Source organism: Zea mays, chromosome 1 (assembly GCF_902167145.1).
Source record: "Zea mays cultivar B73 chromosome 1, Zm-B73-REFERENCE-NAM-5.0, whole genome shotgun sequence".
NCBI lineage: Eukaryota > Viridiplantae > Streptophyta > Magnoliopsida > Poales > Poaceae > Zea > Zea mays.
Genome location: NC_050096.1, coordinates 208,448,546 through 208,467,096, shown reverse-complemented (window position 1 = coordinate 208,467,096; position 18,551 = coordinate 208,448,546). Strand labels below are relative to the sequence as shown.

The window sequence follows — 18,551 nt, the reverse complement described above, 5'->3', positions numbered from 1 at the left end:
TTCCCCACCCTACCAATATCAGTCCAAAATTAGTTTTGTCACCAAATTTATTAACAATCACCCTATCTTTTAGATAATATGCTCAGACCTTCATCAGCTCTTTAATCATCATCCCCAAGGGTCTAAAGTACCCAAGGTCATTAATCATCTTAGGTCTAGGAATCTCATTAGGAACTTATTATCACCAATAGATCTAGCTGACCATCTCCACAAATTTCTACCAAGAAGATTCCCAAATTCTTGTTCTATTTGCTTTTCCCCAACTTATCCTTGCACCATAGAAATTACAACAATGTTGGATCTTTCTCTAATCATCCTGTTATCTATGACTTCTTCAATAAATAAAAATATCTGATCTTCAACTTGAGCAGTGCATAACTTAGGACCAAAGTTCCATGGTAGACATTTTTTACAATAAAAACAACATGGTCATCAAATCCACATTATTCGCATGGAAATCAATGGTGACAGTCCTTAGTCAGGTGATTCTTTAGATGATAGAAGTCATAAGAGAGCCTATCAACAGTAGGGATTCGAGATAGCTCTTTTTTAATAGCAACCTCGGGACGATCATCATCGGCCACTTCTTGACTGGGAGCTCTCCATCCACTATCTCCTTTTGGCTCCGGGCTCTTCTTTTGTTGCTCCCAAGGATCATGTTGATGTGACTCATCTTCATCCTTCTGATCTCCATCTTCAGGATGTTCAGTTTCTTTCTTCTGAGCGCTTGTGGAGTCTTCAACGACCCTTCGCCAAACATTATCTCTCGCCGTCCTACACCCATATCCATGAACTCCCACACCACCACGCCTGCCAGCACCCCTTGGTTGTATCTTTAATAAGACAATCGGAGCACGGTAGGACTTGACCACACTTGCAAAGAACTTGTGTGGTTTTCCCCAGTAGTGGCCCACGATCTTGCTGAGCAGAGGAAAGGGATTGAGGGAGGGGACGGATTTAGGGTTTTCTTTGGTCAAGGGAGGGCACAGGGAATGCTAGGTGAAGCCGATTCGCCTTTTTCCTCGATGGCGCACTAGCTAGCTAGCCATAGGGTCACGGGTCGGTGTGTGGGGAAGAAAGACGAGAGCGCGAGGAGACCGACGAGAGGGTGGGAGGAGGAGCGGCGGGCATCATCGATCCTGAGCGCCGCCACCGTCGTCTTCTCTCCGCTCCAATTTGAGTGCCCATGATGACGTTGGTATATACAGAACCCAACACCTATTTTATTAATTTGACACATGTCGCTATTTTAGTAATACAGTTCATTAATCTGTGCTGCTTGTTGAGTGCAGGAAATGACCGCGCGGATGGTCCGGCTCAGAGGCCGGACAGTCTGCAGTCCTGACGGTCCGCGATGGTAGCGCAGACGCTCCGCACGTGCGCAGAATCGGTTAGGGTTCCGAGTTTCTCGCGTGATTTGTTATCTAGAACCACGAGATTAGCTCGGGAAATGACTTGTAGCTGATCCAGACCTTCTCCTTTATATAGATGAAGGGCTACGACCGATTGAACCCCCACACAATCGATCAAATCAAGTCTATTTCTCGTTTTTACCTTATGCATTAGGAGTATAGTTCTAGTTTAGCCTCTTTCTACATCAAATCTTCACCTTTCTTCAGCTCTACGTCGACTAGAGGCGTCTTGGGTGGCCTACCGACGTCAAGACACACCCTACATTCTCTCCTCCCCAACAAGGTCCCTCTCGGGAGGCGAGATCTAGGTCTGCTGCGAAGAAGAAGAAGACTCTCTGCGCCATCGCGGACCATCGGAGCCCCAGGCGCGGACCGTCCGGACGTACGCAGAGGAGGAGTCGCTCCTGCGCTAAGTCACGAACCGTCCGCGCCTGCACAGAGAGGACCGCCAGACGGTCCTTTCTAGTGTTTGGCGCCCGGATCGGCGCCAACACTTCTGTTTCATATAGCCGCATGCCTCATGTGCCATAACCATTACGACAACCATCTGCTACGTACGTACAGTTTATACAGTAGTGGGACGATCTATATATATGGAAGAACATGCTGAAATGGATCGGAGACCGTCCATCCATCGGTGCAAATTAATTAAGAAACTTGCTCGCGATGTACGTAGATGGGAAAAGATGGATCGATGTGGCTAAGCTTCCGATCGAGGGTCGTCAGGCTTGGCTCCGTGTTGTCGTCGTTAAGCTTGCAGAACTATACGTAGGCCCATATATATAGTCTAGTAGACATATATACATATCTAGCCTATAGTAGCCAAGCAGTATGCACAGTGCACTCCAATAAGATTCGGTTCGGTTAGCTATAGTTTTCAGGGTGCGTATATGCAAGTGTATACACATATATGACTAAGCAGGGTCATCTCCGACTGTCCATGTCAGCTAACTACCATGGTGCATGTGTGTCCATGTTGAAAGCATCTAGCTACTTCATTTGGTTTGGCAATTAACGTCAACATGGTCATTGTCACAAACATCTGTTTTGCCAACACATGTCGGTGTTATGTCAATTTTTGCAAACAGTAGTTGATAATATGATATATGCCCACCTTTGTCGGGTAATTTGAATGCAAATTTAGGAGTTATTAGTGCCCTTTGATTCATCATAGTTGCATGCAAATTAAAAGATGGATAATTTATTATTAGGTGCAGAATTAAGGAGTTGTTTTAGATTACAACAATCTTTCATAATAATGATATAAGAGCATAGTTTAGATGTTGATTTATTTCGTAGTGATAAGTGTATAGGCGCAACATTTTACAAAAAAATAATAATTAAGGAGCCAAGTAGGTGAAATTAAGCAGGTGAATGGTTATTAGTCTACACTGTAATTCTTCTGTTTCAATCTAACTTCATTCATTTCTAGTGTACCTCCTGAGAATTAAAGTAGTGTTTGGTTGAGGAGCCAAGTAGAACGGAGCTGTTCCATCCCTGATTCTAGTAACGAAGCCGCTCTGTTCTGTGTTTGGTAAGCTGGAACGGAGCGGCTCTGTTTTTTGTTTGGTTGCAGAGTGAACTGGAACAGAGCGATTCCATCCTTTGTTTGGTTGAAGAGTCACTGAGTCGCGTGAGAAGAGAGGTACCTGAGTCGCGTGACTGTGCGAGCAGGCTGTCCGGTTGATTTTTTGGACTGAGATGGTTCCAGATCTGAGGAGAATATCCTCTAATTAGAGTCACTCCGTTCTAATTACTTTGTAACCAAACAACAACAAAACTGGGACAGAACAGCATGAGGAAGATTCCATTGGAGTCTCATGACTAAAAAAAGGAAATATAGACGGAGATGAATTTACACTTGATGGCCGGGCCACTCGTGTGAGTGCGCCTTGCAGCTAGCTTGGAGCCTGGCTTTCACACTCCATGGGAAGAAGGAAAAACACTTGAAAAAGAGGAGAGGGAAGGATGGTATGTCGCGGCTGCGGCGAGCAGCATGCATGTCCCTGGAAAGCAGCAGGGAAAAGCTAGCTAGCCATATATTCCTGATACATCTCAAGTCTCATGCATGCAGGCAGCATCGATGGAATACACGGCGGCCGTGGGTGCAAACTAAAGCTATCTGCTCTGTATCATGATTCCATGTGAGACTTGCAGATGAGATGACTCATGCATTAGCTTGCTTGCAGCTAGTGCTCCAACTCGATCGATCGGTCGTATAGCGGGCATATAAACAAAGGACACTGCATTGTTCGGCGATGTTTTCTGGAAAGGCCAGCCTGCTGCTCGATCACTAGCTAGCTTTGGCATGGATCGCTCTCGGGCTGATGCATGCTGTGCTATGTGGTCCGTGCCTTTTCTTCCGATCCGGCGCGGCGCCGGCCTCCCTCTTTGATCTGCAACTTTTTTTTCTTCTCCACGCTTTTGCATTATATATTCTTTTCTTTTGATTTCTTTTCACCTGCTTTTCAGGTCCATGTTGTAGAGAGAGATGAGATGAGAAGCACATGTTGTTGGTTCGCTAGCTGCCCTTTAGTAATTTATTTTTGCTTCAGTTCTTTTGTTTGTTCCCCCCCCCCCCCCCCCCTTCGCCTTGTTTATATTAATTAGTTTTCAGCATGTATATAAAGGGAATTAATCAAATTCAGTGGCTTCTATATATCGTTTCCTTTCGGGTATACTACTAGAAGTTGGAATTAATTATTTTGGGGTTGCATGCATGAGAGATGACACCATCAGATCTCTATTATTTGTAACGACGAATCATCAGGCACTCGGAAATTAATTAAAGGTGAGTTGTTCCACGCACATGTTCATGGATTACAACAGCTAGCACATCAAGCATATCCCTCTAGCTTGATCATTGCAGACTTGCAGTGCAAATCACTGATAATTATAGTATATATATATATTCAAACAGGAGAGATATATAAAACCATATGCATGCAATCCATATCTATTAATATTAGAATATGTGTACGAATTATGGTATATATTTAGCTGCTAACTAGGTACATTCCTGCAACTAGGTTTTATATATATATATATATATATATATATATATATATATATATATATATATATATATATATATATATATATATATATATATATATATATATATATATATATATATATATATATATATATATATATATATATATATATATATCAGGTAGACCTTATCTGCACTACAAAGTATATATGCACATTCTGACATTCTGGTAGTAATAATGATGGTCTGGCTGAACTAATAATGTAAATATACAAAATTCTCAACGATATCGATTTCTTTGACTCCAAATCTAGAAATTAAATGATGGTCTGGCTGGTTAATACTTTTCACGGCCGGGAATTAATTAATAATTATTCGGCGATTGCTTTTCATCACGCTATTAGCTAGCTGATCGCTTTCTTTCTATCAATTAATCCGGTCCCGATCGGCCGGTACTAGTGGAGTAGTGTGGCGCCAAACGATGGATCCATCCATGGAGATGCCATCAAACATACCAGTCCACTGGAGAGGCTTTGCTGCTGCCTCCGCTGTCCCCTTCATTTCAAAAGGCGACGCCACAGTATTGAAACGACCTCGCAATCGCCAATAATTAATCAACATTCTAATATGTCACTTCGCACATACTAGCGTCCAAATACCACACTTCGATAGATAACACTATCTAGGGACTGTATATGTCTGCTAGACTACGTATTGTGTGTAGTGTTAACGTTGAAAAGAGATCTGAACCACATGTCAAAGTACTCCCTCTGTCTTAAAATATAATTCGTTTTTTTTCTAAGTTTCCCACGTCAGAAACTGATTTGGAAACAAATCCATTTCAAATCAAGGCAAACCCAACGTGGTTGGCCTCCAAACCCGGCTAGCTAGGCAGGCTTTCACGGGCCCAGGTGATATAGCTAGGCTGCCAATATGTAACTCAACAAAAGGTGATAATCAAAGTGAACAGTTTTAAGGATAACATGAAATTCACAAGGCATGTTAAAAGGCGGTTTAAATATATCAAAAACTGAGATTTTTTTAGAATGATTGTGTTGTACTATGTCCATATGTCAAAGAATTTGACAGATTAGTTTACAAAGGGTCTGTCACATAATATGATAGAAGGTACATCAAAGGAAAATAGGCATGACACCCACTTGAGGTCACTCCATAGTGATAACCTATTATATGTGATCGGAGGTCCCGTTAAGTAGAATGGTGAAACAAATTAGTGGATGATCGTGGGAGAGACCCATTAAAATAAAGTCCAGATCATTAGAGGTGCAAGTCTCTCCTTTTCAATGTGGTGGATTGATTAAAATTTTAATATTGATATGAGTGGCTTAATTAAGTAGGGATGTTGTCCTACAGAACATCCTAAAAGGAACACATCTATATGAGATCGATTGCTAGTCACAGTCTATGACATACAGGTAAACTTTAGATGCTCATGAAAGGCTTTGAAGTAAGGCTTATATGTTTCAAACTACGGGGATGCTTTTACAGTATAGTATCAGTTATGAGCTTTTGGTCAAGCTAATTTGCATGAAACTATCAATTCAAGGCATAATCCATTGTACAGTTGAGAATAAATGTAGCCTTAGCTCTAGATGGATGTTTAACTTAATAAGTCTCTATCGAAACACTAGTACATCAAAACAACAAACATTTGACAATATTTTGTATGTGATTTTAAAATATTTGGTGGGAATTGAAAGGGAAATGGGGTCCTAATCCATTTCTACACTTGTTTTGGTGCTTGATGACCATCACAATCATTTGGACTAACTAGCTTGCCAAGTTATATTCACAGGTTGATAAGATCAACCAATATGCTTCTAAGTCAGAAAACAACTCAAATCCAACCTACTAGGGGTAAACTTAGAAAAGAGAAACTAGAAATAATTCAACACTTTGGACAAGTTCTAAACACCCCTAGGAACCTATTTGGTACATCTAGAAAGGATCGAAAACTCAGTTTCAAAATATCACTCATTTGGAGCCACTTTGAGCTAGAGAAGGAATATGAGTAGAAGGAAATAAAACAACCATGTTTTATAACTTAGACTAATTGGCTAGTCTCTAAATATGGTAGTTTAAGAAATAGGAACAACCTCAAGTACAACTAAACTCAATTAAAGAAGAAGTGCCCAAGTTTGCCAAAGTTACAATATGTAGAGGCGCACCGGACCAATCCGGTGGTGCACCAGACCGAGTGTGTAGTAGGGTTGGAAACTAGTTTTGAGCAGCTAGCGCACCGGTCCTGTCCAATGTATCATCGGACCAGTTTTATAGATGGGATGTTTTTGAGACAAAGAGGTGCTAGCGCACCGGGCCGTCTGATAGTTCAATAGTCATCTCCAACTATAATGGCTCTGCTGACGTGGCCGAGGTTCGGCGGCACGCCGGCCCAGTCCAGTGCCCCTGACATGACTTGTCCATTAGAACAGCTCCCTGTCAGCACAGTTTGACAACAGTTCGGTGGCGCACTGGACCACTAGTGTGCAAGGTCCGGTGCAACGCAGTAAAGTGCAATTTTCCACACTTCTTTCCAACAGCTATGTGGGCTGGTTGGGCTATAAACAGTGGCAGATCTCGGAATCACGGAAGCTCTAGGTTAGTGCTTCTGTAATTGGTCATTCCTTGAGTTATACACCTTCTCTTTGAGTTATTATAACATTGGGGTGAAATATTACAAGTCCAGCTAGAAGAAGAGAGGAGGGAACAACAGGAGATGGAGGCGAGGATGATGGCGGAGCGGGTGGCCTGCTGGAGATCCCTTTGCCGAGTGCTAGTCCGGCGGGCACTCGACAAAGAGGCAGTCTTTGCCGAGTGCCACCTAATACGCTCGGCAAAGTGACTAGCAAAGGGGTTCATGGGGAGCTTCTTTGCCGAGTATCAGTACAGTAGAAACTCGGCAAAGAGTGAGCCTTTGATGAGTGTCACCGTGGCACTCGTCACAGTCTCTGTCGCCGTCACCTGGCGCTGTGACGACGACTTTTTTTGCCGAGTGCCCGACAAAAAGTATACGGCAAAGAAGCCGTTGCCGATGTACAGTTCACCGAGACTTCGGGTGTCGAGTGTCACAATCAGCAAAGCCTTCAACGAGCGTTTTTCAGTCTTTGCCGAATGCTTCAGACACTCGACAAAGAAGCTGTTTTCGGTAGTGATTTATGTCTATTTAGTTTTCTTTGATTGCAATCGTATTCACTAATTCATGTTATTATATACAGAGAGAGAGAGAGAGAGAGGTGAAGTGATGTGTAAAATTAACTAGTTTTCACCCAACTCATGGACCCTGATGGATCGGAGAAAAACAGTGACAGTTGGAGTGCCACGTCCCTCTCTTTTCTCTCTCTTTTGTCGCTCCAACCGTGGGGCCTAGATGCAGTATGCAGTAGAATGTACTAGCCCACAGTACAACATCACTCGCTCTCGCTCGGTCGCTACTCCACTCTCACGCTGTGCTGGCTGGCACTCCGCCCGGCTGCCCTTAATCCTTATATAGCGACCCCTCCGAGCTCAGTGACTCCCCACTCTCCGTGCTCTTGGTCGAGTAGTTCCCTCTCCTCTCTCTGATTCTTCTGCTTCTCGGTCTAGCTAGCTAGCTCGGTGCCTCGGCCAACCGGGCGTCGCGCGCTGGCCGGCCTGCCAGGCAAGCAACAATGGCAGATTCAGGGGAGGGGCGTCGGGTGTGCGGCATGCCGGAGAAGGCGCAGCTGCACGTGGCGATGCTGCTGCTGCAGTTCGGCTACGCGGGCTTCCACGTGGTGTCGCGGCTGGCGCTCAACATGGGCATCAGCAAGCTCGTCTTCCCCGTCTACCGCAACATCATCGCGCTCTGCCTGCTCGTGCCCTTCGCCTACTTTCTGGAGAAGTATGCTAGGCTAGCTGGAATGATGCATGCATGCGTTGTGTTGTGTTGTGTTGTGTTCGCTGATGATGATGATGTGTATGCAATGCATGAACTGCCTGCTGCAGGAAGGACAGGCCGCAGCTGACCCTCAACTTCGTCGTCCAGTTCTTCCTTCTCGCGCTCTGCGGGTAAGAATGCATGCACCACATGACCATGCATGACTGATAAATCCTAGCCTAGTCTACAATATTAATATAGTTGTCACATCCCACAGCATCACGGCGAACCAAGGGTTCTACCTTCTGGGCCTGGACAACACGTCGCCGACGTTCGCGTCCGCCATCCAGAACTCGGTCCCGGCCATCACCTTCGCCATGGCCGCGGCGCTGCGGATCGAGAAGGTCCGGCTGGACCGCCGCGACGGCGTGGCCAAGGTGGCGGGCACGCTGGCGTGCGTGGCGGGTGCGTCCGTCATCACGCTCTACAAGGGCCCCACCATCTTCGGTCCCAGCGGCAGCGGCGGCGGCGGCGGCCTCGAGCTGGCGGCGGTGGGCGGCGACAAGAACTGGACGCTGGGGTGCGTGTACCTGATCGGGCACTGCCTGTCGTGGTCGGGCTGGCTGGTGCTGCAGGCTCCCGTGCTGAAGAAGTACCCGGCGCGGCTGTCCGTCACCTCCTACACCTGCTTCTTCGGTGTCATCCAGTTCCTCGTCATCGCCGCCTTCATGGAGAGGGACGCGGAGGCCTGGAAGTTCCACTCCGGATCCGAGCTCTTCACCATCCTATACGCCGTCAGTATATATCTCTCTACTGATTAGCTTAATTACAATAATATATATATAGAGAGAGAGAGAGAGAATGGGAGACACACATGCCCTCCTGACGCGCGCGGCAAAAGTGGTGGTGCTGGTGCACCACGCAACAACACTAAGCTAATAGCTATAGCTAGCTGTGTGCAAATGACGCCCGGCCTTTTTCCATTCAGTGTATTATTATGAACTGAAAAGCTGGTGGCTGGGTTAATTATTATTAGTTGTTTATCGATCATCAGATCCCTGAAGCAACAACCTTTTGGAAGCTAGACTGATGATGTTCTTGTGCATGCCTGCAGGGGTTCATCGCGTCCGGGGTGGCGTTCGCGGTGCAGATCTGGTGCATCGACCGTGGGGGCCCGGTGTTCGTGGCGGTGTACCAGCCGGTGCAGACGCTGGTGGTGGCCATCATGGCGTCGCTCACCCTGGGCGAGAAGTTCTACCTGGGGGGCATCATCGGCGCCGTGCTCATCGTCGCCGGCCTCTACCTCGTGCTCTGGGGCAAGAGCGAGGAGAGGGCGCGCGTCGCCAGGGACGCCGTCTCCGGCGGCGACCGCGAGGGGCTCCTTGTCGCGGCCGCCGCCGGAGGTGGTGGCGGCGGCATCGTCAGGAGCGCCGGCAATAAGGCGGCGTCGGCCGCGACGCAGCCTCTCCTGCTGCCGTCCTCCACCCCCACTGACAACGTCTGACCGATCCATGGATGGATGAATCGTCATCCATGCTTGCCTTTGGTGCGTGGAGATCTGAGGCAGCATGCAGAATTACCAGTTATTAGTCATTTCTTTGAGGTTTTCCTTGTTGATTTTCACGCATGTATGTATGCTGCTACCTACGTGTACGTACGTACGTATATGCATGCATCACTATGGTTGTTACGCCTTTGATCACAAGACAACTACGTAGCTAGGATCGTCGGAGTGTGTTGACGACGTTTGGTATGTGCATGCGCAATGCCTCATCACAGGAGGTGTGTAATAATATTAGTTTGCAGGTATAATTATGCGTTTTATTAAGATCGTCCATATATCTGTGCTACCTCGATACAGTAATCTGTGAGAGGAAACTGCAGGAAATACCCTCCCAAGTCCCAACAAGGCACAAGCCTTTACTTCCGACTTCCGAGTGTCCAGTGTCTGTCCACTTGCTTCCACGCACACACTGCAAATAATTCTGCACATCCATATATGAATGAATGATACAGTATATAGCTGCCGGCCTTTAATCTATCAGAACGGAGACAGGCCATGGGCCATAGCCCAGGTTGTAGCCCAAACTTTAGTCCTTCTTAAGATAATAAAAAACGATTAATCTATCTCGTTCTAATAGTATTTATATTCAAATTTTCGATTTATATTATATTTTACATGTTTTAAATATTTAGTGTGTATTTTAAATTTTTATAGTAGCTTTTTCTGGACTTTAAGTGATTGATGGAGAAGAATAAAGATATTATTTTACGACTATATTTTCTCCGGTTCTTAACATGCTTTTGTCATAAGTTGGTCTAGTGTTTTAATAGATCCTGGTTCCGCCATCCGTGGCTTCCAACGTGAGAATTCAGCTTCACTAAGGCCACCCCCAACCGTCCAGGTCATCTGGTTTCTATAGAATTTAATATGCTGCGGGCCATGTCACTAATTTGCTGATGATGTGGCCAAGACTTTGCCTAGGCCTTGCTGGTTTCGTTTCTATCATCATTTCCCTCCACTACTCCAGATCCCATGCTCCTTCCGTCACCTCACACATCAGGAAGGTTACAAAGTACTTTGTGATATTAGAGGCGTTAAGGGCTAGTTTGGGAGTTCCAAACCCGGAGGGGATTAGAGGGGATAAAATTCCCTTCTTATTCAAAATTGAATAAGGAGAGGATCTTAGCCCCTCCAATCCCCACCGGTTTTGTGACTCCCAAACTAGCCCTAACGGGGAATTCCCCACCGGGTTTGGACACCCTATACATATCTCCGTGAAGCTATATTCCTTCACATCCCTATCCTCATACCCATCATGGGTATAAAAATCATCTCATACCCATACTCATACTCGTACGTTTATCGGGTCCCCAATGAATCCCTATCCTCCAAGAAAAACATTGTCACATTATATTTTATATGACATTAACATCCACATGACATCCAACAACAATACATCACCAATAAATCTAACATATAACAAAAAACATTGTTTAAACATATAAAATAGCAAAAACAAAGTGACAGATCGGGCGGCGGGTGGATCGCCGCCTAGGTTTAGGTGGATGGGTTCTTAAAGGGGTTGGGAGAGGTAGTGTTAGTTGTTGTACTTATTGCCTGTTAGGCCACACACCTAATTTTACTGGGTGAATATTACCCATGGGTAATCGGATTTGGATGATTGCTTCTCATACCTATACCCGCTTACCCCCAATGAGTCAGGATTGAAAGCATCTAGGCCCCTGGTTGGTTTTAGTGATTAATGACAACGTAATGTTATATGTGACTAATGTGTGTTTTGCAGAGACAAATGTTAAGTTAGGTCGCATTACAGGTAGATGTACTACACAGGTGAAAACAATCCCGAAGATAAGAACTTGAAACGACGGCTAAAGCGATGAAACACAAAGTGAAGGTCTACGTAGTCCGAGTGTCAAGGAGTTGCGGACACTCGTGATTTAGTTAGGTCTTTTATTTTGTTTCAGTCGTACTATAAAGAGGGCTTGTCGATGAGTAGTTTGACCAAGAGAGTTCTAGTGTAGTGTTGGTGCATATTCACACTCACATATAGTGCTAGGTGACACTCTAGAACATTCTCACAAGCTAGAACGAAAACCGATTTGAAAATCAGCAGAAAATAGAAGATAGGGTTTCTGACCTTGGGGCACCAGACTGTCCGGTGCACCCTCTGCCAGGTGGGGCCAGATGGCCTAGGGAAGGGTTTCCCTGCGCGCAGAAACCCGAGAGCGCAAGGTTCACGAGATGAATTTTAGTGGCGCACCGTACAGCGCACCGGACCGTCCGGTGTGCACTGTTCATTGTCCGGTGTGCCATCTGCCCAACGGCTAGTTGTCAGAACTAGCCATTGGAGTCGACCGTTGGCGCACCGGTGGCGCACCGGACTGTCCGGTGCACCCAGGCGCATAACAGTGCTTGCAACGGCTAGTTGGTGGGTGAGGGCTATTTATACCCCCTCCACTGACCATATTCAATGTCTTGCTACCCACATTAATTCCTACACATTGGTAGAGCATTGCAAGCACCAAAAGCCTAGTGAGGTGATTAGAGAATCTTAATCTCGCATTTGGACCTCATTAGCGCTAGCGAGAGCCACCTAGAGCACACACCACTTGCATTAAGCTTCTCTTGGTCAAGCGAAAGTCTACGGCTTGTTACTCTTGGTGATTGGCATCACCTAGACGGCTTGGTGGCGTTGGGAGCTCGGTGATTGTAGCATCCCAAAAATTCAAATCTTGGAATTTTCTCAAACTCGCTCTAAATTCAAAATGAATTTCAAATTTCATTTCAAAATGTTTGTTTGCGAGTTGATATCAGCAAATAAAATATAGTGGTCTATATTCTCTCCAAAATCCTCCTCAAATATCCTACAAATGTTTCTCCAGTGATCCCCCTCAAATTCTTTCAAGAAACACTGCCCAGATATTTCCCGAGTAATCCCCTTCAAGTTCTTTCCAGAAATATTGCCCAAATATTCCACCAATATATCTCCAAGTATTTTCCTCTTGAGAAATACCTTCAAAATCATTTTTCAAGTCCCTATAAATATTTTCTTCATAACTTTTCTCATGCTCATACGTATACGTATGCCTCCAGTGTCATACGGTGAGCTCTACAAGCTAATCTCACTTATACAAGACAAATACATGCTAATCTCCCACTAATCCTCTCATCCTCCCACTAATCCTCTCATCCCTCCCCCTAATCCCCCACCATGGCTATAAATAGAGGGGCAAGGGCCTCCTCTCATCCCACCCCAAGCCATTTCATGGCAACTCTCTCCCCCCCACACCCACTCCATGTTCCACACAAGCACACTAGCACAAGGATCGTTCGGTCGTTCTTCGATCGTTCGTGTGACGGAACCTCCCAAGTAATTAGGCCCACCTACAGTTGTCCTTGTCCAACGGACTTCAGACAACCCTGTAGGTGCCCCTGAACTACTTGACAAGTTCGGTATCTTTCCTTACCTTACCAGGAACGATTCACCCGTCTTGCAGACATTATAGAACATCAGAGATAAAGAATTGCGGAAGCGATTACATAACTTACATTTATTTAAAAGCAAGCTCAAGTTGTTTTATTACAGACCAGAACTAAAAAGGCGAGTGCTGAGTAGTAACATTATACAAACCAAGGGAGGCAAAAACTCCTCCCGATAAGTTTTAAGTAAAAGTTCTATATGGAGGACCAAGTCCTCCCGCACTTCAGTCTTGTTTTTCTTCCTTGGGAACCACCTTGGCACAGAAGCAGCAGAAATCTGCTACTTCCTCACCTAAAAACAACGAAGGGATAAACCCTGAGTATGGAATTACTCAGCAAGTCTTACCCGACTAAAGAAAAGACTCTCAAGGGTATGCTGGTTATATGGGAGTCAAGGTAAGGCTTTCCAATAATCAAAGACTCTGTTTTGCAGAAATGCTTACTAAAGTGGATCCTTAAAAATCTAATTTTATTTGTCAGGTTATGTACAATTACCTGCAACTAGAGTTCTTTCTATCCTAGTTCAATCACTGGTCCTGTACTAGCCAATTTCTTAACAAAAACCCATCATCTTTAGTGGAATGCTACGTGTAGGGCAGTGACCAAGTCTTCATAACCGTGAAGGTACGGCGATCCGAATCGATTATACTCAGCTGAGGATCTCCAATCACACGACATATGTAGCACTTAACCCTTGCATATGTCAACCCGCCACCGGGGTTCTTAAGACCAGATCAGGTTCACGCAAACCGAGAGCACAGATACACCACCGTCCAGCCTCTTGCCACGGAGGGTACACGCTACTCTCGCCACCGCTCCACGCCCATTTTGTGTTATCTTATTCTGGCCTTAGTCTGCCTGAGGCAAGGCTTACCCATGACGAGGCATGTGACCAGTTAAAGGGTCCCCGATCATCAAGCCTACATCGACAAGGTCCTTAATCGACTCAGACGGAGACACTACACCGAGACTCTCTTCTCGTGCAAGTCACCCGCCCGGTCTCAGCTTAATCTTTTAACCCAAAAAACTTGGTACCTGGCAGAGGTACATCTTTTCCGATGTTGAATCCATCACGGCCGTGATGGATTCACCATCAAGTTTTATTTTTGAAAACATCCCTCCCACTTTGCCAATCATCTTTTGTAAAACAAATCCTTTTGCTTTTCTAAAGCAATACTAAGAATAGTAAAACTTTTTTGTAAAAACAGGGTTTCTAGGAGGGTAATCAAGATCAAGGAAGGTAATGCAGGAATTGTTTAATCAATCAACTCCTATCACCTAATGCAGCAAGCAAGTGAGAAAGATTTTAAAAACATCAAGGGAGGTGGCAAATGCACCGGGGCTTGCCTTCGTTCACAGGTGAGTCGGGTTCGGATCCACAAATATCGAAGTAGAAGCAGTTGCCTGCTTGAGAATCCGAGGGTGGTGGTGTCCTTTCTTCGGTGACTTCTATTTCTTCTTCACGTTCTAATCATAACCATACATATGTATAAGAATGGATGCCATGGGATGCTCATGAGGATGCAAAGATAATATAAACTTATTATCTATGTCTTGAATACAACTTTCCTTCACGGAACTCCGAGAACTTAGGGTTTCCGGAGTCGGTAAAGGAGTTCATAGGGCAGGGGGGGTGGTTTTGGGTTCTAGTTATCAAACATGATCCAAATCAACTCAAACCCTACCCAAGGCTTCTAAATATTTCTTTAAGTTCCCATAAAAAGTTTGGGCATTTTTGGACTTACCAATTATTTTCTAAAAATCCATAACTATTACTTTTAACCACTTTAAATACCCTAAAATTTCTTATTTCCAATAAAAATCACAAAATTATTTTTATTAAATTCTAGGGAAAATAACAAGCCTAGGAAAATTGGTTTCATAATTTTACCATTTTTCTACATTTTTTATAATTGTTTTGGCTCTGGAAATAAAAGAAAAAGGAAAACAGATGAATAGTATTGGACTGATTTCAGCCCAGGACGGCCCACTAGCAGCAGAAGTGCGCGCGCCCGCGCCCGCGTTGGTAGACTTGCACAGAGGCCCTTGCAGTTTCGGTTATCCGTTAAGAACCCCAGGCGACTGTTTAACGTTTCACTGACAGTTTGCAGAAACATCCCCGTGCTTCTAACCTTTCTCAGTCTCAGTCCACAGCGGCGAACCGCGCTGGGAGCTGAGCTCCGGCGAGCTAGACCGGCCGGATGACGCGACGGCTGGAGCTCTCGAGCGACAGAAACACAATTGAACTCCTACGGATCATTTCCCCCAAATCAATTTTATTGTTGGGACTACGACTCAATCGGTCCACGGTGACCGAGCGGATGGTTAAGAGGTTGAACGCATTCCGAGCAAACGACGGCGAGGACGACCGAATTAAGGCTGGGGAAAGGTTCATGGGTGCACTAGAGTCTACGGACATTCTTTGATTTGGGTAGAACAAGACCCGAAGAACGGGTCGACGGTGGGGGGGGGGGTTACGGCGGTGTTTGACAGCGCATAGGTGCGTTCCGGTAAGGAGCTTCGGCCAAACTCTAAATTGCCACATCTAAGGGCAATAGGAGATCAAGGATTAACTAAAACAGGGAGCAATTTGAGAGTTACTGACCAGAGGAACGCTGGCTACGAAGAAGTTCTTCACGGCGGAGCAAGAACGAAGAAGAGAGGGAATTGGGGCTGCGCGGGTATTTCTGGTGAGCTCGAGTCAAGTGCTTAGCTGCGGATGTTGCGGAATGCGGTGACGACGCAGTGCCCGCACTCAATTTATAGGCGGCTGGCCGGCGACGGATGAGGATCGCGGATTTTAGACGGTGCAGGTGAGCTCGCCGCGCGGCAGAACCCGGTGATGGCACGGCGACCGCCGTTTAACCGGAGTCCGCCACCACAGAGAGTTACTGCCATGTGACCAAGGATATTTACCGTAGCCTCCAGTCCATCCCGACCGCCGTGGCGTCCTTATCGCCGACGAGGTCCAAATCATTATCCACCGCGCGATATTTTCTGAAGACGGTGAACAGTGCACTGGATTCCGTAAAAAGCTCGACTGACTGACCAAGTTGGAGTCCAGTTTTCTCAAATTTTCATGTGAAACCTAAGCCAACTTTCTGTAGTAAAGTTGTAGAACTATAATCCCTCTATAACTTTGCTACAATGTGCTCTCACAAAAAGTCACTGGATCCCATTCAAAATCGAGCTCAAAGTTCATCTCATAACATTGTTATTCTGAATTTCAAACCTCAAGCAGTCTGACAGTCCAACTTCAGGCTCAATTATCTCTGAATTTTTCTTAACAAGTGAGCTTACCACCTTAAGCAAAGTTGTTCTTCTATAATCAGGTTACAATTTTGATGTGGTGACCTAGGGCAAAAACCCTATGCTTTGAAAGTTACAAAGCCCCAAAGTTGAGCCTTCAACACTGAATTTCAGACTTAGTATAGAACTCAAATGAGGTCCATTTTGCATTTAAGTCCAAAACTTAGGGTTTGGCTTTCAAGTCCACATATTTGTGAACCAAATGACTTAAAATACTTATTTGACTTGGTTTTTGCACTTTAGCCCAAAAGTGGACTAATTTTGCACATAAGCCCCTAGGGTTTGGTTTTGGGGTTTTCCAGGGTTCCAATTAGGGTTTTTAGTATCCCAGGGGTATAAATGAGATTCAACTTTGTTTTTGGGGATATTTTACAACTATTTCCCTAAAGCCTTTAGGTTTTCTCAATTTGGGTTAAGTTTTACCCCTTTACTCCCTATTTAGGGTTAAGTTTCCTATCCAGGGTTCTATTTGCAAAAACACTTAAAACAATACAACTTGTTTGAAATTTTTGCCTAGTGAATGCACTCTAGGTGTGTCAAACATATGCAATGCCAATGCTATGATGTCATGCTCAAGTTTTAGTTACATTAACACCAGGAGTGTTACATCCTCCCCCCCATAAAAGAATCTCGTCCCGAGATTAAAAGTCCTAGGGTAAGTAATGGAAAAGGAAACGCGGAATACTTTTATTTCCTTATTTCTGGTACAAGGCAGGGGTGATGTGGGGGTTCATTTCTTTATTGCAATAACTATATACACTTTACAAATTACATGAGGCTAGAAAGCCTGGGAAATTCTTATTCAAGAAGTCTTGAGTTTCCCAAGTAGCCTCATCTTCAGAATGCTGGTTCCACTGTATCTTATAAAACTTGAGAGTTTTTCTCCGGGTAACCCTGTCCTTTTGATCCAAGACTCGAATAGGATGCTCAGAATATGTCAAGTCCGGCTCAAGGACAACATCAGTTACTTCAATAGTTCGGTCGGGAATCCGAAGACACTTCTTCAATTGTGACACATGGAACACATTATGCACAGCAGACAAGGTTTCGGGTAGTTGGAGTCGGTATGCCACTGGTCCACATTGCTCAAGCACCAAGAATGGACCAATGTACCTGGGTGCAAGCTTCCCTTTAACCCCGAAACGCGATACACCCTTCATTGGTGACACTTTCAGGTAAACATAGTCTCCTTCCAGGAAATATAAGGGCATTCGCCGTGTGTCTGCATAACTCTTCTGACGAGCTTGTGCTTTCTTCATATTATGGATAATTTTCTGAACCTTATCCTCGGCCTCTTTCACCATATCAGGCCTAAAGAAACACCTTTCACCAGGTTCAGACCAATTTAGCGGAGTACGACATCGACGTCCATATAAAGCTTCAAAGGGTGCCATCTTGATACTTTCTTGATAGCTATTATTATATGAAAACTCCGCCAAAGGCAAACATTCATCCCATTTCTGTGAGAAGTCCAGAACACATGCCCGCAGCATATCTTCAAGTATTTGGTTCACTCTCTCAGTCTGTCCACTGGTTTGAGGATGATAGGACGAACTGTGGAGTAACTTAGTACCCAGGAATTTATGAAGTTCTTCCCTGAATTTGGATACAAATTGTGGTCCACGATCCGACACTATAGTCTTTGGAACACCATGCAAACTGAGAATACGGGCGATGTACAACTCCGCATAGGTAATGACGGGGTATTTTACCTTGACAGGGAGGAAGTGGGCGATCTTGGTAAGTCGATCAATGATAACCCAAATAGAGTCATACCCTTTGGCCGTCCTGGGCAATCCCACAATAAAGTCCATACTTATGTCTTCCCATTTCCATGTTGGTATTGGTAGCGACTGTAATGAACCGGCAGTTTTCATGTGTATGGCTTTGACACGTCTACAAGTGTCACACTTAGCCACATAACGTGCAATTTCAATTTTCATTTTCGTCCACCAGTAGTGCTGCTTTAGATCA

The 18,551-nt window shown here is 45.0% G+C and overlaps 1 protein-coding gene across 1 annotated transcript; it reads left to right on the top strand.

Annotated features, from left to right (window-relative positions):
• The first annotated feature begins 7,953 nt into the window (after positions 1-7,953).
• Positions 7,954-10,091, top strand: LOC100283745 (uncharacterized). The gene is made up of 4 exons (NM_001371962.1): positions 7,954-8,287; positions 8,392-8,454; positions 8,541-9,057; positions 9,378-10,091. Exons 1-4 carry the CDS (start codon positions 8,076-8,078, stop codon positions 9,765-9,767), a joined length of 1,182 nt encoding a protein of 393 aa, NP_001358891.1. The 5' UTR covers positions 7,954-8,075; the 3' UTR covers positions 9,768-10,091.
• Positions 10,092-18,551: the final 8,460 nt, after the last annotated feature.